General features: G+C 37.3%; 1 protein-coding gene and 1 long non-coding RNA gene across 2 annotated transcripts in view; both read left to right on the plus strand.

Annotated features, from left to right (window-relative positions):
* The window catches only part of LOC145674181 (uncharacterized), a 93,629-nt gene extending 73,948 nt beyond the window's left edge, over positions 1–19,681 (plus strand). The window contains exons 4-5 of the long non-coding RNA XR_014128877.1: positions 894–1,073; positions 19,579–19,681. This is a non-coding gene — a long non-coding RNA (uncharacterized LOC145674181). The remainder of the gene's footprint in view (positions 1–893; positions 1,074–19,578) is intronic.
* LOC145674182 (condensin-2 complex subunit G2-like) overlaps positions 912–22,152 on the plus strand; it is a 112,887-nt gene continuing 91,646 nt past the window's right edge. The window contains exons 1-2 of the mRNA XM_081744016.1: positions 912–1,073; positions 19,579–19,692. Coding sequence (XP_081600142.1) covers positions 912–1,073; positions 19,579–19,692 — 276 coding nt within the window. The remainder of the gene's footprint in view (positions 1,074–19,578; positions 19,693–22,152) is intronic.

Raw genomic sequence — 22,152 nt, forward strand, 5'->3', positions numbered from 1 at the left:
GCAGGACGTCAAGTTGCAGGTGTTTGTTCTGTGGAAATGCAAACTGTTCCAACATTCCACATGAACAGTCGCAGTGATTAAAACCTCTAAAAAAACGGTTCCACCACACGATCATGAAGCAGACCAATCAACAACAATTTCTTCGCTTACGTTAGAGTTTTCTAAGCCGCTATGTCCGCACATTGTGTTGGTTTACCATCCCGCACACATGAAAGCACACTTTGTCCGAGAACGTCACCTTTGTCAGAAAGTCTGGGTCCTCATCGATGTGACTCCGAATCTCAATTGTAAATGCTTTGAGATTTGGCCTGTCATCAGGTTGAAGAGTATGCAGCAGCTGCAGCTTCAGTCACTCGTGTAGCACCCTGTTCAATGTGGTCGGTGGTACCTGCAACTATCGATACTTTGACGGACTGATTTGGTTGGGCTCCGGAGAAATTCGTGTTGCACCCATTCTACATCTGATACAATCGTGCGCGGACGTTCAGAACTCGTCCTCTTGATGACACTTTCGGTCTCCTTGAACCTCGTATACTAGTGGCGGATGGTCAGACGTGATGGGGTGTGCGGCGTGTGTAACGCGTCCGGAAGTTCCGCTAGACCTGGACCTCAGATTTGGTCTCTATTCGCCATTCCACCTATTGTGCCCTTTCCTGAGGGTGCTCAGTTTCGCCAACGCCTCACCTGAAAAAAAAAAAGAAATAAAGAAAAGAAAAGAAAAAAATGAAATAAAGAAGCAAGATTTGTTGGAAGTGTTGGAAGGGTTGGCTAACTCCTAAGATCTTTCGCACCAGGTGTTTAGTTTTTAAAGTGTAGATGGATAAATATTTCTGCATTACACAAAATTGAGTTTCTGCAAAATGTGAGTTATATATTTTCTTTTATTTTACCAGATGCATGAAATTCTGAGAATGTGGGACCTGCGCGACGACTTAGAACGTCGTATCCGCCAAAATCCAAGGGCAACATCACGGCCATTGGTGAACACAGCTCGTAAGAGATTGTATTTGTTAAGACCCGAAGGACGCGAATTAATCGCATCTTTGTTTTGCCTTGGACCTCACATTAGGGAGGTGAGTAAGGATGGAAGAAATATTACTTATTACTGTACTTAATGTGTGCATGTATTAATGAATTTTAACACTGTTACTTTATACAATTTTTTTTAGAGTAATATATGAGTTAAATTAACTGACAACGTGCTTCATAATATAAAAAAATAATGGGAAAACCTACTGAAAAAGTAACTTTCATGATTAATTCAGCTTGAGATCGATTGTTAGCCTACAGAACAGCTTTGGTTCGCCGTAGAAGACAAACGTAACAAATAAAACACAGTTCTGGCCAGAGCAGAATGAAATATATTAAAAACTATACTTACAATGTGTTACAGTTTCAAGGACCTAACGTCCTCTTCATCAGACACAAACACTGTTTCATCTGACATGAAACTGTAACACATTGTAAGTATAGTTTTTAATATATTTCACTCTGCTCTGGCCAGAACTGTGTTTTATTTGTTACTCTACTTACCCAGAGCCATGGAGTTTGTTCATTAAGACAAACGTACAAGCCATGAATGGTTTCCAGACAAATATTGAACAATTTCTCATGCATTGCAGCACCACTCTGTTCCTCAAGCGAGGATGGACAATGATGTTTGCTCCGGAGTTTGAGCTCCAGAACAGATCACAGATGTTTAATAATGTTGAGGTCTCAGGATTGGTTGGGGGCAGGGAAGGTATTGTATTTCATGTCGATGCTCATCAAACTACTCCTCAATAGGTCTGTCTAGCAGTGTGAATCATCATCTTGAAACCGCACCATTGGCCTGAAACAACATGTTGAGCATACGATGCGAGTAGTCATTTAAAATCTCCATGTGATCACTGACAGTAATGCGTCTCGTGATCGTAGTCACAAGATAACTCCCTCGTGGTTATTTAGGCAACGTATGTGCCTTTGACGTGGGAGATCCGAGTTTGTTTATTGGCGAGACTTCATGTAATTTGGGTCGCACGTTCAGCTATACGACCACATTTCAACAGCCTCGCTGCTGAACGAAACGCTAAACTCAAATCTAATTCAATCCAAGTAATCACAGGACTCACTAAATACCAGGAAATTGTAACTCTAAGCATCACAGACCCGCCGCCATATTTGGAGGAGACAGTTCGGGTCATAGGTTTGTTGGGGGGCCGCCACAGTTTCTTTGAGTGAAGGTTCGCCGTGCATGTGCCACCATTACATTCATTTACACTAAACCTTACGGAGGCGGCGAGTAATTTGGAAATTGCAACTGACAGCGGATGTTTAAGTTATGTAACTTGCATCGATTTGTGATTGTCGCAACAGGCTACTCGAGGTATTGATTCAGTTCCACATTCACGTTTTTTGCATTTGCTCTACGGTTCTTAGCAACAGTGATCTCCAGAGCATGTAGATCTCTGTCTCTAAATCTTCTGTTCCCACAACTATTACTTTTGGGCAATGTGGTTTCCCATGAGGTCTGAAACCTGCCATTACCAAGAACACTGTTTCTTGCAACGCACTTAACACATTGACCACCTTAGATATATTTGCATCAACTAATCTCGCACCTTTAATTCGGACACTTTGAAGTTCAGAGGTTTTTCATTTTGCACCACCACAGTCTCCTTGCTTCAACAAACGCCTCCGTCCTACCTGACGTACTACAGACCATCAATTAAATTAACACATCACATCACTAAAAAGAGCCATACTTTGTATATACATCATCAGTATTAGCATTTCACGATTATTAGTGCTCCAAACATCAGATGTTTCTGTTATTCTGATTATAATGGTTACTTTATATCTATATCTACCCATATACATAAAAATGAATATAACGATGTTTATTCTCCAATTCCCCCTAGACCAATTGACTGATTTTGCTGACTCTTGAAACCTGATTTGACCCTTGTTAGTCTTAGGTTTTTATCATGTTACTTTTGTTAAAATACTTGGCTTAAGAGGGGCAAACAATTAGCCGAAAATGTAGTATATCTCCTTCATTTCAACCTAGGAAGATGAAACCTCGTATATTGGTTTCTTGTTATTCTACTATTTTATAAATATGGTTAGTAGACCTCAGTAATAAACATCCTCATTACTATTAGTACCATCTATTAGTACCTCATCACTATTAGTACCATTACTGTTAGTACCATCCTCAGTAATAAACAAGGAGTTCGTCGTCTCTTTACTGCCAAATGCCATACAAATACAGTATAGCTTCGATTATCCGAAGTAATTGGAGGACATGGGTGTTCAGAAAATTGGTTTGTTCGGATAATCGAACTGTACATGTTTATTTGCCATGCGCGGAGCGGCACGCCTCAACTCTAAGCTGGCGCAGCTGTTGCTGTGAACAGCTTTGATACTGCCGCTACTTCTACAGCCAGTGCCAAACCGACAGAAGTGTGCTGATTGTTGAAACACAGCGACTAGCGGCTTGGCCGGTCAGCAGCGCCTTATGAAGGCCCCATTACGAAGCAATGTTCCGCCAGCGGTGGCTCAGTGCGGCGACTACTGTGGGAAACTTGGTTTGGGAGTGAGGGGGATGATGGACGGTAGGGTGGGAGAGTAACAGGTGCGAGCGAGTACACAGTTCGGTTAAGCGGTCGTTCGGTTGACCGACGTTCGGATAATCGACGCTCTACTGTAGATCAAAATATTTTGTCATTTGCACTGAGTATAACAACCAGTTTCTACGGATTTGTTCACCATTATAATAAAGCTTACCAGGACTAAAAGGCAAGTTATTCGCTGTCACGCCTAATTCGATAACTTGAATGGGATGCTGTGAGGTGCAGGTAGCCAGAGCCGAAACTATGGTCACCTAAGAACACCAACACAAAATAATAAATAAAAAAAATAAATGAAGGAGAGTGGCTGGGAATATTTAAATTAACTGAAATATTTGCATAGAAGGCAAATACAAATTATGTGAAAAAGATTTCTTCCCTCTTGGAGATAAGGTACTCTCCTGTAAGGACCACCACTCCCTTATGAAGTCGGTAGAGCAATATTATTTAGTTTTGTGGAACAGCAGATCTCAGGATCATCTGCATAACAGCCATGCTCAAAGATGCTACAATAGTGAGTCAGTTTAAACTTTCAAATAAGGTTAAAAAAAAATTATAATGTAAAATTTTACAGGTAGCAGCCTGTATTTGAGCTCACTATCTCATGGCTGTTATTCGGTTCCTTGGGCAGTATACTCTCTCTGAGCCCCCATACAGAGAGGTGGTCAAACATACACAATCAAGGGGAAAATGCCTCCTTGAATCACACTCCTGAAACAAACATATCATTAGCACAGGTACTCACCCTACAGCAAATTGAGTAGACATTGGTTCTGGTCAGAGATGGTAGTTTTATTTTCCACATAGGAAACAGGAACATAAATATGATAGATGTGATGATATCCACACTTTGATACACTAATATTTTATCACCTTTACGTAGTGCACTACCACACACACACTTTTTAGATATATTGATATGTTGATATATTTAACACAATTTCATAAAAAAAAACTTTAATAACGTAGGATGAACCTGAAGTTAGAAAGGTCTGTCTGACCTTAAAAAAAATATAGATATATAGATATATATATACACAACTTTCTTTTATCTCCTCATATTCATGATTTTCTGGTCTCTAACAGTTTAGAGGAGAGATGTAATTCAAACTGAAAACATATTTCAATATCTGCGTAGATAAACAAAAACAAGTTGAAGATAAAAATAAACAAATTTAATATGCTGATTCACTGTTCAGATATTCACTCGATGTTCACAAGTTCTAAGTTGCATGACACAGAGTCCTTCTGGATTCTCATTCCACCACTACGGGAAAAGTTCTATATAAGATATGGTACACTGGATTACTGACGTTCTATGAGCGAACTTTTAGTATATCCTCTATAAACAAGCACAATAATTGCTTGAAGCCTTGTTCTAAAAATGTCCAAGGACAGGCACGGCTTAAAGGCGTTACCGGCCTATGTTTAATATCTCTACTTGAGATATCTTAAGTAATATATTTCTCCCATATTGGAAGAGCTAGGCTTTCCCATATTAAAAAGGGGATGTTTGAAGAGATTCAAAACAAATAGTCTCTATTGAGTGTCCGTAGCACTCAGAGAATGAGTGAAGATTCACTTAACGTAAAAGTTAACTTTCATTTTTTTCACTAGATTTAATAATCACCACTGATACGTATTAACTACAGATATGTGTAGGGCTCACACATTCTGTGAATTGATTGTAACTTCATTTTGAAAAACTGAGTTCTACACACTCGCGTATACAGTTGTTCACAGGACCATCCAGGGGAACCGGACTTTGTTCACACCTTGTCCCGGGTATCAAACTCTCTGTAAGAGAAGTCAAGTGACTTCCTTCTGACCGAAAAACTATATCTTGTCGCCTCTCGATTCTAACTTGAACTGCCTCGTTCTCTCATGAAAACGAGTATATGTCTTTACCAAAAACAAGGAAACGAAGAAACTCGCTTCCTCAAGCAACCTTTGACAAAAGATTCTCTGCCTTGAAGCGATATTCTGGGTGGTCCGATTTGCCACTGCACTTGTTCAGCTACCATCCGTAGCCAAATTCACCCTTTCTTTGCTGACACGTGCTGCCCCTACTTCAAGGACGGTCAACACTGAAGCTTTTGCTCGCAGCAGAAACTATGAGAGTTTTTAACACAAATTTTGTTTTTCTTCACTTGTTATACACAAACTAATATGAGAAACATTGGTTATTATACATAAAATTAAAGAAAAATATACACAGAATACATATATATAAAATTCATGAACTGTCATCTCTCTCAGAAGCAGCAGTACACCCAATTCCTGTGGCTGTCTTTCAAAACTGTCTGCTACTAATGCAGCCATGTTTGCTTGGAGAGAGATTGAGGAAACATCTTTGTTAATTATTTACTTTTACCAAATACAAGATCCAAGTGTCTTCTTCGATAAGGGAAACACGATGATAAAATAAATCAGAATTTTAAGCGGTACTTCCAAGAACGTGTTTTGCTTAGTACGTAAATATTAATATTAAACACAGAAAATAAGTCAAATCAGAGTATACATTTTCAAATTGGTGTTGCATTTCGGGAACTAACTAAAGGCTCGCTAGCCAGGTTTACTGGTCTTTGGTTAGAAGGGGGGAGGAAGTGACGCTTGAGCTCGCTGCATTGGAAATCACACCTATAGAAAACTAAAATTTCGCATGTAGAAGCGAAAAAGTTTATGGCTTTTGAAACAATACAAACGCTGTGTTTCAACACACTGTATCAACTTCAGTGTAGTTTCACCAAGGAAGTTCGTAGGCTACTTCCTGTGTATAAAGATACTTATTTAGCTCCTATTCGGGTTATTTCTTTCCATGGTGAGTTGTGAGAGACCTCACATCTTGAAGTCTAGGCGACAGCAAGTCGGGAAAAAAAAACTTCTCTCAGCGCTAGCTCTCTTCCAGCGTTCTGAACTTTCATGTATGATTCCCATGGAATCTGCTCATTTCCTATTTAATTAATCCTTCATCTATGCTTTTAATATCATTTCTTCCATCATCCCCTGTAAGCTATACATTATGCAACGACGCAGTAATTATATGCAACCCATTAATACACTATATAATGCCTATAAATGTAATAAACACAAATGAAATAAATACAATATAATACAATATTGTATTAATATTTACGTACTATGCTTGGTGTTTCACACTTCATTACTAATAATATCAAATAAATATGCACTGAATGTGCTAATGTTAAGCAATTAATTCTACCACAAAATCATTATATTTACATATCAATATGCAAATGTGCCCCTCATCTGCATTTCGATATGCAGATGATGGAGAAGGACATGGGCCTTCTACAATGCTGCTTCACGGTAATTGGATTATCAACGTTTGGGCTTACATTTTTGTTTCTAATTTTTAGGTACTACTATTTTCTTTGCAATGACCTCCATTATTATTATCGGCATCAAAAGCAGAAGAAATTTTGCTCTTCTGACAGCATCAGCTTCATTGGTAAATGCTCATCTTGAATTTCTCTAATTGCTAGCGAATATTGAGTTTCTTCAACTTTCATCTAAATAATTCAGAATTACATATTCAATGGAAGTACCATGTTTTAGAAATTCACTAGTCTGTAAGATTATTATTATTATTATTATTATTATTATTATTATTATTATTATTATTATTATTATTATTATGTATTTTAGTCCGGGAGGATCCCATTTGAGCATTCGGAACTAAGGGCTCTCGGTGATCTTCGACTTGCCAACCAAGTCAGTCCTACCCTGCTAAGGAGGAATAACGGGACTTGAATGATTATTTTTGCCGTTCCCCAGTTCTCCGAAACTATTAAACGTGAAAACTTGAAATTTTGTGCAAATGTTATTCTTGCATTTCAACCTGTAGATAAGACCAGCTTTTTTGAAATGTGGCCCGCATCGAATGATAGTGGGACTTGGTTTCCTTTCCAATAACTAGATCTCCAAAACTATTAGCCTTACAATCTTGAAGCTCTGTGCAAGTGTACTTCTTGCATTTAAAGCTGTAGATAAGACTAACTTTTCTGAAATGAAATCCCAAACGGGGGAACAACAGTGCTTGAATATTTTTTTTCCGTTCGCCGTATCTCTAAAACTATTAGGTGTACAACCTTGAAGTATTGTAAAATGTTCTTGAAGTTTATACTGTAGAAAAGACAAGACTTTTTTGAAATGCGACCCCTAAAGTGGGATAAGGGTGCTTGAATGATTTTTGCCGTTCGCCAAATCTGCGAAACTATTAACAATATAAATTGAAATTTTGTGTAAATGTTTTCCACATACTAACTAACTAACTATATGGCCTATGCAACCAAGAGATTCAATTTCGCGTTCACAAAAGCTCTCCACTGACTTTTATCCTTAGCCAACTGGATCCAGTTTCTACTTTGTATTCCTATTTCTGCAAGATCCATTATAATATTGTCCTCTTATCTGCGCCTAGGTCTTCCTAATGGTCGGTTTCCGAATGGATTTACAGTTAAAACTTTGAAAGCGTTCCCAATGTCTTCCATTCTGGCTACATGACCTGCCCACCTGATCCTCCTAGACTTGATGACCCTAACAATGTTTGGTAAACATTATAAATTATGCAGCTCTTTGTTATGATTATTTCCTCCATTCCCCATTCCCGTTCTTCTTGGGTCCGAATATTCGTCTCAGGATCTTGTTCTCAAATACTTTCAGTCTACGTTCCTCCATCAGAGTAAGCGACCATGTTTCGCAACATAAACGGGCACGACTATCGTTTTATATATATTTTATGCTTTAAATTCCTCGACAGAATTATCGACGACAAAATATTTTGCACTTAATAATAACACAAATTCCTTCATTTTAGTCAACGTTTAATTTCTTCTTGGATATGTTTCTGGTCTGCTTCAAATAGATATTTGAAAGTATCTACTTTGTCGAAAGTATTATTAGATATTTTAACGCATTCATAATTATTACGATCCGGATCAGTTTTCAAGTATTTAGTTTTTCTTATATGTATTTTTTTTTTAAATGAAGCCTTATGGGTGAAGGGAGTCTTGAATATGTTTTGTCGTTATCTAAATCTCAGAAACTATGAAGCGTAAAACCTAAACATTTTGTATATAAATATTTTCCATGTACCCTAGAGTTAGGAAGTAAAGAAGGTATACGGAATACCACTGCCACAATTCAAAAGAGAGCCTTCAATATAATATTCAGCTTTTATAAGAATCTCAAAACCTTTGGGCACAAGCATTTTAAGTTTTGCACAATGTTCTTCTTAAACCTTGCACTGACTAATGAGTATTCCGCAAAGACACTTCTACCAGGAAAGAAGGAGACGTGAAATATTTCCTCAACTTCTACTAGATGTTTGGAACTCTTGGGTGTAGAACTTGTAATTTTGTACAAATTCGCTCATTGAATTTTAAATTGAGAATAGTATGTTTTTTTAAAACAAAAATTGAATCAAAGGTGGAAAAGTGAGCTTGGACGTTTTACACTGTTCACCACCTCTACTAAATAATTGGGTGAAGGTAATTTGAATTTTCTAAAAGTGTTTTATTCAAACTCTAAAATATGGGTAAGATAGGAATTTCGAATATTCAAGATCTAGGAGGGCAATAAATGGTGATACATATATTTTTGGTCTAGGAATTCTAAGTTTTTTTTTTAAGATTCTAAGATGGAGCTTTGAATAATTCTCTGCAGTGTAGGCCTACGTGGGTTGATTGAAAGTTTTACATTATTAATACGAATTCCTTTTGAAGCGTTCATTATACATCCATGAAATTTGTATGCTATATATTTTAATGTGTTCAATACGAGTATGTTATACACAAGGACAATTCAGCTAATCATCAAACACTGAGAAAAAAAAACTTAAGGTTGATTTAAAAAAAAAACAGTTTGATGGATATAAATTTTGGGTAAGAGTTCCCACTAAACGGATAAAATCTTCCGATTGCGGGTGTACGAAAGCAGTGTTACAACATAACTTTGACAAAATAATCGCTTTTAAAATATATATTCCGGAAAAATAAAGTTTGTTGAGTTGATTTTGAGTTTAATCAGCGGCGGGGCTATATGAGACAGGAACTACTGATTAATGTGAAATCCCAACCACATGAGCTCCCTCCGGGAATTGATTCCAGGTCTCCCACGCCAAAGGCACATACGCGAACCGCTTAGCCGCAAAGGCCCGAGAAAATGGAAGTTCATTTTCCAGATGCGAGAAATCCACTTGAATTGGTCGTGACATAGTGAAAAGCTATTTAGGAGCAATTTAGAGGACGTATTTTCAGCGAAATCGATTTTACATTGATAAATATTTGAAACAAAAAAAATGTTGCATTCAGGTTTCAAATAATTTCCGCAAACCTTATTCTACACCAAGGAAGAACGGGGATTCTGGTATGATATGCAGTTGAGTAACTATAAAAAATATCTCAAATTTTGTATTTGACATTATTCGTTTAGACATGTTAGTTCGCATTGCGCAACGACAAAAACATCATTTTTACCACCTACTAGAATGAAACACAAACTTCCTTGTTTTTTGAGTAATAACTACAAGAAATTTAACAAAGATACGCTAGAGGCGCTGCTGTACCTTACTTCCAGAGACATCTGTTGAGCAAAATATACATTGCCAATAGAAGTCTTCCTTCGGCTAAAGACATGGTTATCAAAGATCTTTTAACTGAACATGCCTCCTTTCTTGGGCCCCAAAGTATGGTCCGTGCGTTTTATATATATATATATATGTATGGAAGTGTCCTCTTTTTCTAGTGTACAGACAGCAGCATCAGGTTCAACGTTCGCTAAAAATACCTGTGTTGACTTAAATATATTTATTAGTAATCATTAATATTTTAGTAATAATGATCAATTTTCCAGGAAACACAACATATTCAACTGTAAGCATGAAGGAAATAAACTTAATACGCCAGTGCGCGTAATTTAAGTACAAAGTAAGTTTCGCATGCTTTATCACTCCCAAGTGACATAGATTGATGAAGCTTGAACTATATATACAAGATGGTTGTAAAGTCAGTATCTATTTGTAACAATGAATATTTCAACCTATCGCAACCTATCGCAATTTTATTTCCATTGAATACATTACTAGGATGTACCATTTGGTTTTTAAGTTATATTTCAACGTATGTATCCCCATTTTCCACACATTTCTGGAATGTTCTAGGAACAGAATCCACCGCTCTTTTTAGCACCTCAACTAGAACATTTGCAAACACTTCATGCGTATTTTGTTCAAGACTGTTAATATCTCTTGGTTTTAACTTGTACACTTGTTCCTCAGTCCAACCCCAAAGGAAGAAGTCGCATGGGTGTAGATCGAGGTGCGTGCAGGCCATTCTGTCAGTCTCCGGCGGAAAATCCAGGGAAATTATCATTAGGTCATGTTTTCGCCGGAATTGCGTAGTGGGGCGGAGTTCCATCTTGCATGAACAGCAATTACTGTCATTTTCCCGTTCTTGAATCACAAGGTATATGTACGTTTGATGCATCTTCAAGTATAGTTCACTATTTATGGTGTTGCGTAGGACGTACGGACCAAAGAACCTGGTAGTCATTCCACACGAGACGGTTACCTTTCGTCTTGATTGCATTTTCTCACCGTTACATTTGGATCGAATTTCTTATGACAGTTTTTTATTATTATTATTATTATCTTAGGGTTAAGCGTAGTACTCCTACCTCGCTCTTGCCTCCACGACTTCCAAACTTCATACTTGGCGGCAATCTTAGTTCCGTCTTCTACGCTGTATACACCAGCCATTTCTTAGTCTTCACTGGATCAACTTCTGCAATCATAAATGGCAAACCTCACATTAGTAAAAAGTATTACACGCCAGAAAGAGCTGATGCTAGTTTCTAGGATAATCTAAATTAAAAATAGGTGTTGAATTTACAACCGCCCTATAGAAAAAATGCTATAGTATGACAAAAATGGCACTTCCATACTAAGGAGACCCGAGGTAGAGTGACTATACGTCCCGCTTTTTGCGAAACATTTTCGTATTTCAGACCAATGTAACGCTGTCCAAAAAAGGGTTGGTGGTATGTACAAATATCCCACTTTCAGCCTATAGATCTTTAATATCCCCCAATACAGGCAACCAAGACATGCTAATTAAGATTTTACTCCCTATGAATTTACCGACAGTGTTCAAACGAGCATGTGAGTTAAAAAGAAATAAATGAAAGTAAGCACCATTTCATTAAGAGGATGAAACGAGACAAAGATGTCTGTGTTCGATGTGAAACATTAGGATCTTAATTCTTCATTTCTCACGGCGGTAGATCAGACATTACAATCATCTGAAATTTGAAAAGTGATTTAAACTAAAAGATTTTTTCTTAAACCTATGATTTAAATCAAATTTTATTTGCTCAAAACATATATAAAATGCAGCATTTCTGATCATTTCTTGAACACTAATCGAATGCCAATCTAAGATTAACGTTTTGATCAATACTACATTGTGATACGATCTTAATAATTCAAGTTCAAGCAAATTATATTTCTTTTTTGTTGAGGTTAGTGATCCACAATTTTTTTGACAATCATTTAATTAAATCGTTTCAAATTGTACAGAAGACTTGAAGAATAACCTCGAGTCCATTGAACGTTCAATAACCATCATTTTAGTTCAGAATTTAGCATATCGTGGTAATACATTTCATAGTATTTTAAGCGTAATTGAAGTATATATATATATATATATATATATATATATATATATATATATATATATATATAATACTACAAGTAAATATTAACTACGCTGAATAAACTACAAGTAAATATTAAACATAATTTGGCATATGTTACAATTCTTTCGGAAATTCCGCCTCTGAGGGAGGAGGGGAAAATTTCTATATTGTTTTTTTGCATTCAAATCGACGTTGTCTGTTTTGACAACAAGATATAGCGACTAAATAATTTGAAATTACTTTTTGAACATAACACTTGTCTCTAGCCTAGATTTTCATGTCACATTCATATATACGCTGACTCTCTTAATGTGCCCACCAATATGCATACAACTTTTGTTGTTTATCATATTCATAGGACCCTGTTTGTTTATCTTGTTGTCAGGATTCACCTTCTGAAGTTTGTTACATCACTTAATTTACATCCTGTGTGTACAACAAAGAAGTCATTTTTGATCAGAAGCATTTTTCTACTAAACTATTCTACATACTGTGCTGTTATCTTTGTTATACTGAGTGCAGATAACTTGAAATCAAATATATATGGTCATGTACAGTACAATTCATGCCGAGATGCAAGTTTATCCCAAATTATTTTACAATTTTAAAGTAAAATATACAGGTATTCATATTGACAAAATCATACTGACAGGATTACAACAAATTGTATTCAATTCTTAAACAAAATACTTTTAAAGGCTATATACTCACTGTGTAGAGCAATGTAATTTTTTGATGTTTGCTAAATGGGAACATACTCTACACCGGATGCTTTACTTGGTTGTTTAATAATTACAGTGGCGCATGCGTGGGAGGTATCAACCTACCTGTAAAAATAAGCATTTAACGTGTAGATTTATGAATAGAAACAGCTGAAATTACATGAAGTTGGGAGCTTAAACCCCGCTTCTCTTGACCAATTTACGCTTACGCCACTGACGGTTTAAGATGCTTATAAACAAAATTACGATTACCAAACATGGTCTGTCTTTTGTCCAATCATTGTGAATGTAAAAGGTAACCAAGAAAATTGTGAAGCTTTTTCAGCCACCACCTTAGAACATAGATATGTCACCTAAGACGAACCTGGAGGATCAAAAATAGTCCCCATCAGCATCTATGACCTCCTGATACCGTTCTGGAAAATCATGGATTCCATCGCGGTAGAACTTGGTTGGCCTTGAAACGAAGAAGGTATCCAGTGCATTTTGCACCTCTACTAGAGATTTGAACTGGCGTTCTCTAAGGTAATTGTCCAAGGAATAGAACAGGTGATAATCAGACAGTACAATGTCCGGGGAGTATGGGAGATGCACCATCCAAGGCGTAGAATGGTGTTCCGGGTTATCCTAGCCACGTGGAGCTTAGAGTTGTCCTGTAACAGGACGACCCGTTTGCGATTCAGAAGTGCTGAGTTTTTTTTTTTTTTTTTTTGAACAGGCTCAACTGCTGACAATACACATTTGTATTGATGCTCTGACCAGCTGGTAGCAGTTCCCGATGCACGATGACGCGAGCAGTCCACCAAACACATAGGAGGACCTTCTGGTGCAGTGCTGGTTTCGGCTGTTTTGAAACCAGTTCATGGGATGCTAACCAATGATGATGGCCCGTGTAGCTTCATAAAGACCCACTTCTCATTACATGTCAACACCCTGTCCAGAAATGGCTCCTTCTTCAGACGAGACAACAAAGAAACACAGATGTCTGCTCGCGTTGCCTTCTGGCCTGGAGTAAAATCATGTGGGACCCATGGCCATAACTTATAGTGCTTCTCAAGTTGATGGAGGTGCTACTGAATGGTTCCTCACTCACACTGAATTGTAGTCCCAGTTCCTCATGTCTCGCTACTGTTCGCCTCAATTGCTTCCTGAAGATATTCATTTTGTACATGTGTTGGTTTTCCGGCGCGTGCTGCGTCTTCGAGTGTTTCGTCACAGTCCTTAAACTTGCTGAACCATCTCTGCACTGTCCACGTAGTCATGACACCCTTACCAAAGGCCTGACTTATCTTTGTCCCCGCTGTAGCAGCGTTTGACCCCTGTTTGAACTCGTGGAGCATAATGCCCTTATGACGTTCTGTGAAGGTGCCATGTTCACTCTGTCCTTGTGCAAGTTCACGGTGTAACTGAACTGCCACAACCAGTTAGTATGTTGGAGATGCCCATACCAACAATTGGACTTCACCTTATCTCCATTCGCATTCAACTCACTGCGTGAGACCAATGGAACACAGACCTCCACAATAAGCGACATAACTTTCTTGGTAACCTTGGCAAATCGTAAGATCATTGCAAATGAGCCTGTTCTTGGGTTTTGGAAGAATATCATTGCACTGCTACTGAGTAACTGTCACGTGTGAGAAACACCTTGTGATAACGAAACGTAAATATGGGAAAACCCTTGGTTTTGCTCTTATTCTAGCACCACTTAATAAAGAAACCTGACCCTCACAATATACCAATTAAGAAAGAAACATCATCCATTTTTATTCCGTTTTTTTAATGCAGTACGAATGGTTTAATTTTTAAAAATAGTTCATTTTTAAAACCAACAAAATAAGATTTTTGAAAACAGTCTTGATTTTTTAACCCTGTAAAGGACCCTAGAATAATATATATTTCTTAAGACTTTAAATTTTACCAAATAGTGTTCTCTAAATATAAGCCGTGAAGCATGGAATGGGCCTAACTTACCATTTCCAAAATAACTGATAATAGTTTAAGATTAGGCTACTACATCATCTTCTGGACAATACATATTACCCCGAGATGAAGCAAAATATAACCTGGGTCATTTTTCAGTAATATAGCAACTGTGACCCGTATAAGTAATAATAATGTGTATTAAGGCTTTGAGTCCTAGAGAGATCCAATTTAAATGTTTCATATTTTTCCAAGGGTGCTGTATTTTATATTTCTGTAGGGGACTCAAATATTAATGCTTTCTCTTCCAGGAGGAGTTCCAAGTTACGACACTGGAGCACAATAATTCAGTTTGTCACCAATTAACCTAAAGAAAAAAATAATAACAACGCATTTGAAACAACAACTACAGACGCCTCAAATCAAACGTGTTCCCACTCCTAGAAATACTTAGATCCATCGGGTGTCGAAATCAACTTATTAGATTTATAGTCAGTTTCATACATAATTTATGGATTTTTAAGTATCACATGTTTAAACGAATTCCAAAGTAAACTCCGGGTAGGAAAATTTTTGCCTACGAGCTTTCACGTCGAAAATCTGGAACAAGAAGATTCGTTGTCGCCATTATTATTCGAATTTGTTCTGGAATACACTATAAGGAAAATCAAAGATAGCAACCACGGCATAGTGTTGAACGGTATTCACCAGGTTATGTCATATGCCGATTATGTAAATTTAATAGGGGATGACAGGAGAACAACAGAAAGAAATGCAGAGATCTTATTAAACGCTTGCAGGGACATGGGCGGAATACGCGTCGGGACCGTAATACAGCAAATTATGGATGCGTTAAAATATTAAATAATACTTTCGATAAAATGGATACTTTTAAATATCTAGGATCAATATTAACAGATGAAAATCATATTCACGAAAAAATTAAATGTCGACTAAAAGCAGGGAATTCGTGTTATTATTCAGTTCAAAATCTCTTGTCGTCGCGAATTCTGTCGAGGAATTTGAAGTTTAAAATATATAAAACGATAATCATGCCTGTTGTTCTGTATGGTTGCGAAACATGGTCACTTACTGTGAGGGAAGAACATAGACTGAAAGTATTTGAGAACAAGATCCTGAGACGAATATTCGGACCCAAGAGGAACGGGAATGGGGAATGGGGAATGGCGGAAACTTCATAACGAGGAACTACACAATTTATACAGTTTACCAACATTGTTAGGGTATTCAAGTCTAAGAGGCTTAGGTGAGAAGGTCATGCACCTAGGATGGAAGAAAACAAAAACGCTTTCAAAGTCTTGACTGGAAGGTCAATCAAAAAACGACAATTAGGAAGATCTAGGCGCAGATGGGAGGACAATATTAAGATAGATCTCGCGGAGATAGGAATACAAAGTAGAAACTGGATCCAGTTGGCTAAGGATAAAATCAGTGGAGAGCTTTGTGAACGCGTTATTGAACCTCCGGGTTCCATAAGCCATAGAGTTAGTTCGTTAGTTAGTCTTGTAATAGTAATCTGTGGTAAAAAATACTATTATATATACACTATTCGTGTTGAAGAATAGAATGAATTTTTCGATTTTGCAAGATTTGAGTACAAATGCATTCCCGGGTACAAGAATATTAGCTGACTTTCACTTATGACAGCAGGAGAGAAAGTCTTGAAACGCTTTCCTGATTTGAAACCATATTTTTTTCACAACGAAATAACTCAATGGAGATACAAGTCTTATTCGCACATCTATGCGCTGCACTGTTGCTCTCTTTGTTCATCTGCATTCGGCGACCTCTTCCAGAATTATAGGAACATAAGCAGAAATACATATGCTCCTAATAAGGTGATGATCTAGATTCACCATCTAGAATTTCAAGATAATTCGAAAAGACAGATGTGACCAATATCACCAACTTCCATGAATATACGAGGAATATTTAGAAAGTAATGCCTCCAAGCCCACTATTTGGCCAATAGTACTGCAAACATTTTGAACTGTTTATTACTAATGCACTGATGTTCAAGCTACAGAATGTCACTTGTTTCACCTTCCTATTGCTTTTTGTTCCAGAGTAATGGGGCAATCCATGGCATCCAGTGGAGACGTCCGGTTGAAACAAGCGAGCTGTCATTGAATTTCTGACTGTTTAAGGTTGTGCACCCAGGAATATTCATCGCGGTATGATTGCAGCTTATGGGGATGTTTTTGTTGACGTGAGCACGTCAGTTCATGGAGTACCGCCACACGTCTTCTCCTCCGCCAAAAAATTCAAAGTTGTCTCATCTGCTGGCAAAGCATTTTTGATTCTCTTCTTTGATTGGGATGGTGTCGTGCACACTGAATTTCTGCAGAATGGTCAGGCATTAAACTCAGATTTCTACGTTGACATCCTAAAGGGACTACGAGCCAAGTTGCAACGCACTCGTAAAGACCCAGGAAGCACTGCAACGCCTGAAGTTCACGGAAATTCTGCCTTATCCTGTCTATAGTACATAACTTTCACCCTGCGACTTTTGGCTTCTCCCCAAACTTAAGGATCACCTTAAGAGCCAACGCTACAGTTGGGAAAGAAGCAGTTCGGCAGTAGTGTAGCCAACAGCCATCACAATTCTTCGCTGACGGTAAGTAAAACCTTGTTTCTCGTTGGCGCAAATGTTGTCCGTAATGAGGACCATGTTGAAAAATAGTGCCACCATTTGTAGCAGACATTACAAGCTTTCTACTGACACCGCCGATGTGCAGGTGTAAACGAAATGCATCTTAATGACAATCAGCAAAGATACCACCTCCATGCATTCGACGTGCCACTACGGAGTGTAAGATTGGGAGATTTGAAGTCCTCTTAGATGTGCTTGCAGTTACACATGTTGTTTGATGTTGGTCCTTTCTTGCTTGTTTCAGCATGTAGCAGTTATCCTTTGCTGTAGTTGACCGTGGTCGACTACCACCTCTCTTTCGCACAGCATTGCCTATGATACGAATGCTCCTCATGCATGTGAAACCATGATACGGGTGATATCAAACTTCTGGGTTACACTCATACCATTTCACCGTTCTTCCAGTTTCCCAATTCTTCTCATGTGAAGTCATCAAATGTTGTCTCTGGGCTATGTTACTACGAGTAATACTACCACAATGCACCTTAAGAGCTCTCTGACTGACACACACTGTCTCAGTCCCTTTCGTTCAACTACTTCGAGTTGGAGAAGCAGACCATCTGCCACTATGGTCATGCTGAGGTCACACTATCCAAGTCTTGCTTCTTGTGTACATGTGCGAGACTTCTTGCAATATGCTACCGGCTTTTATTTATTTCTTCGACTACGCAATAGTTAATTTCACTTTACTTCTCTCGGCCTTAAGTTTTGCAGAAAAGTGTATTTCTGTAATGGCTATATCCGCCATCGTGGATCAGTGGTAGAGTGGCTCACATTATCGATTTTTAACACAACCTATTTAATAAAACAACACGAGAAAAAAATCAAATGGTGCTTGCATAGAAATATACTAACATGCAAACGATCACGTTACTTTTGTTACAGTGAAAATTCTCGTGCACTTAATTTGTTTTTGTGCTCAACAAAGTACTTGGGTTGCCAAATCAAACGATGTGTCGCCTAATCACCCAAGTACCATTATTCCTGCAAAGTAGCTCATTAAATTTCACCACTTTTTTTCTGGATGAGCTAATATTTTTAGTTCATATTGTTAAATGCATTATCATATTATCTTCGCTTGACATACGAAGTTTTAATCTTTCGGATCGAGATTATAGAATGACGTTGGTTTCAAATTTATTTGTAAATAGCGAATGGTCCGCGTGTTATTGCAGGACGTTCCTCCTTCTTAGGCTTTCACACACCATTAACCTTAATTCAAAACCTCGAACAAAATTTGGACACCTCATATGAGAATCTTAATAAAACACCCCTTTCCCTTTCTTCAATCCTAGATAATGTATCAATTCTTGTTTAATCATTTTAAACGAAAAGTCTGAATACTAAATTTTAATGGATTCAAAGGTATGGACACCTTTGCAACCTTCATTCCTCTTTCTTTCCAATATATTCAACCTTAACTGATTCAGAAGTATTGAAACCTTAGTATTATAATTACAATCTTCATTCTTTCTTCTTTCCAATATATGCAACCTTAACGGAATCAGAGATATTGAAACCTTAATATTATAATTGCAACCTCCATTCCTTTTTCTTTCCAATATATGCAACCTTAACGGATTCGGAGATACTGAAATTTAATATTATAATTGCAACCTTCATTTCTTTTTCTTCTCAAAATATCTAACCTTAATGGATATGAACATCTTAATATAATAACTGCAACTTTCACCCCTTTTTCTTCCCACCTCTTTTCTTTTCCTGTAGATCGAATATAAAAGTAAATTCTGATACGTAACGTTAGATAAACCACTCACAATTAAAAATAAGAAAACTAGATGGGTGACACATTCGGAATCCATTTTAAAGAAAAATTTATTCCAAAACTGAACAAGTATCAGCTATTCTCCCTACACATGTCGAACACTCTTATTGACTTACTTTATTTATGTATTTATTTATTTTTCAGGAAATTAACAGAAACTTAAGCTTTGTAATGCAAACCTGCAAAAGATATGTAGCAGAAGGTATTGCAATCGTGCTGTACAAGGCATGGATCTATAGCGATGAAGAAACAAAGGAAGTAAGAGTTTTTCTTTATTTCTTTTACAGATGTAATACATTTAAGATCCTATTTTTAAACGACAACTCTCTCAGCAAAAGGTATCGCTTGCTGTGTGCTATCGCTTTCCTTTCTGACGTTAATAGATGTCGCTAACGTGCTGTCAATTTTCCAATTATTACAACGTAATTGTAACGTAAACTTTCTATTGCTTCATTTTAACGAGAAAATGGTTTAATTGCGATAAAAAAGTTGCATTATTTCAATTAAAGCAGAAACTGGTTTAATTGCAACTGCAAAACTATATTGGTTCAATTTGACGAAAAACTGTTACAGTTAAGAATTTCAAGTAACTGCACCATTTTTGCTTTTCAGCCCATCAATTTGTGTTTTTCGTTTTTAATTTGACATTAACCTGAAAAATGAAATATACTTTATACCGTACGAGTTAATTCATACTCTTTCGATTGAGGTCAGAACTGGTATGGTGATAGATTTTGACCTCCTATAAAAGATCATGAAATATTATGTTGAGTAGTTCGGTCTCCCTGTTATGGTCGATAAAATTTTGAGCCATATTTTCGAAAACGTAAAACAATATATCGAACTCATCCCATGAATATCAAACTTATCATTGTGGTAAGCTTAGATCCATTATATAAGCGTGTTAAATATATGGGTGTGCGTGCTTTTAGTTCCTAAGTTATGTGTACTTTTGGTCACAGAAACCTTGACTGCTTTTCGGAGTCTAAATCCAAAAAGTTGAAGCTACGTCCTTACGTTACTCTGATCTCCTTACAAGGGAGATCTATTTCTCTTCCGTTAAGTTACAGAGCAACATGAACATTGTCTAATTGAAATAGGCCATCTGGGAATTTTCTTTAAGTTACGTGTAGAAAACAACCATAAAATACAAAGGTCGTTTAATAAGTTTTTCCATAAATGGGTGTGATACTTTTAATAGTGATAATATTATGATGAAATTTTAGGTGAGCACAGTTACATTCCTTGGCTTGAAAATGGCAATAATTGTTGTTTCCTATTGTTCGCAGATAAACCATAATGTACACTGAAGTAGGGCCCGACAACTTTCGGTAATGGAATTCCTGTTCGAAACCGTTGATGAATCACCCACATAGATTCATAGAAAGTTGCATCCGGGTTATAAGGATCAAAACTTTGACCAGTATCCAACTTAGATTTATCGGTTTATGGAACTGGGGCTTTCCAGATCAAGCCAGAAAATTATGACCTCCTTTTTCTGGGACCAGTGCGGTGTCAATTTAATAGACTTCTTGGAACTCCATAGTTAATATGAAGCGTTATTGTTTGCCACTCGATAAGGCACGATATGTTGTCCAGACCAAGAGACCAGAACTGACAGGTAAGGTCCCAAACTCCAACATGACAATGCCAAGCCTCACACAGCCATAACAACACCGCAGAAGATCAAGAAAAAGGATGGGAGGTCATCTCTTAGCTTCCTGATAGTCCAGAGTTGGCTTCTTCAGGTTTCTTCTTATTTGGTCGTCTGAAAGTCCACCTCTAAGAAGGAAACATTCAGCAATGACAAGGGACTCATTTCTTGTGTGATGTAGACGCACAGTGGGCCATAAACCCCGAAAACCTGGCCAAAAGCCTAAAAATGAAAGTTCATGGAAGCGTCTATCACCTAACGCGTGTTCAGGCTGCTTCAGGTTACTTCCTGTTTGGTCGTCTGAACGTACACCTGCAAGAAGAAAACATTCAACAATGACAAGAGACTCCTTTCTTGTGTGAAAGAATGCACAGTGGGCCAGGAACTCCGAAAACCTGGCTAAAAGCCCAAAAATGAAAGTTCATGGAAGTGTATATCACCCTATGATCCAGGAAGGTTCCACTCGTGTACAGCTATCAGTGCTACTGACATACGTTCACTGTTTTGGTCAGAAGTCAAAGACGAAACGAAACTTTGTAAATGTTCTGTATTCATGTGTATTTTCTGTGTTAGAGAAGGTTAAGTTTGCGATATTTTTTACGGATGTTATAAAACTATCCACGAGTGGGTAACTGTTGTCTATTCCATCTGTATATTATAATTCAATGATAGATATCTAGTTATGCCATTATATGTAATTCATCAATTCTACGGATGCTTATGGAAAAGTAGATTGTAAATCACCAAGAAAGATTCATTTTTATGGTTTCGTAGATCTTTAATCCGGGAAAAACCGATACAATATGTTTTTTGCTAATTTTGTATTTGAATTATTTATATTTCTGGAACAGTGAACCAATTTCGACAGTTTTGGTCCATATAGTAAGTGCATATTTACTGTAGATGGTGTGTGAAATTTTCCAGCCAAAATACACCATATTAATAGTAAGTTTGTTCTTTCTCAAAGCAATACCACATAAGATAACTAGAAGAAAGCTATTTGAGTTTCTGAAGAATGTAGAAGGGAACAGAGAAGCCAGAAAGGAGTAGCTCCTGCGCTTCGT

Source organism: Thermobia domestica, chromosome 17 (genome assembly GCF_964235325.1).
Source record: "Thermobia domestica chromosome 17, izTheDome1.hap1.1, whole genome shotgun sequence".
In the NCBI taxonomy this organism is placed as follows: Eukaryota; Metazoa; Arthropoda; class Insecta; order Zygentoma; family Lepismatidae; genus Thermobia; species Thermobia domestica.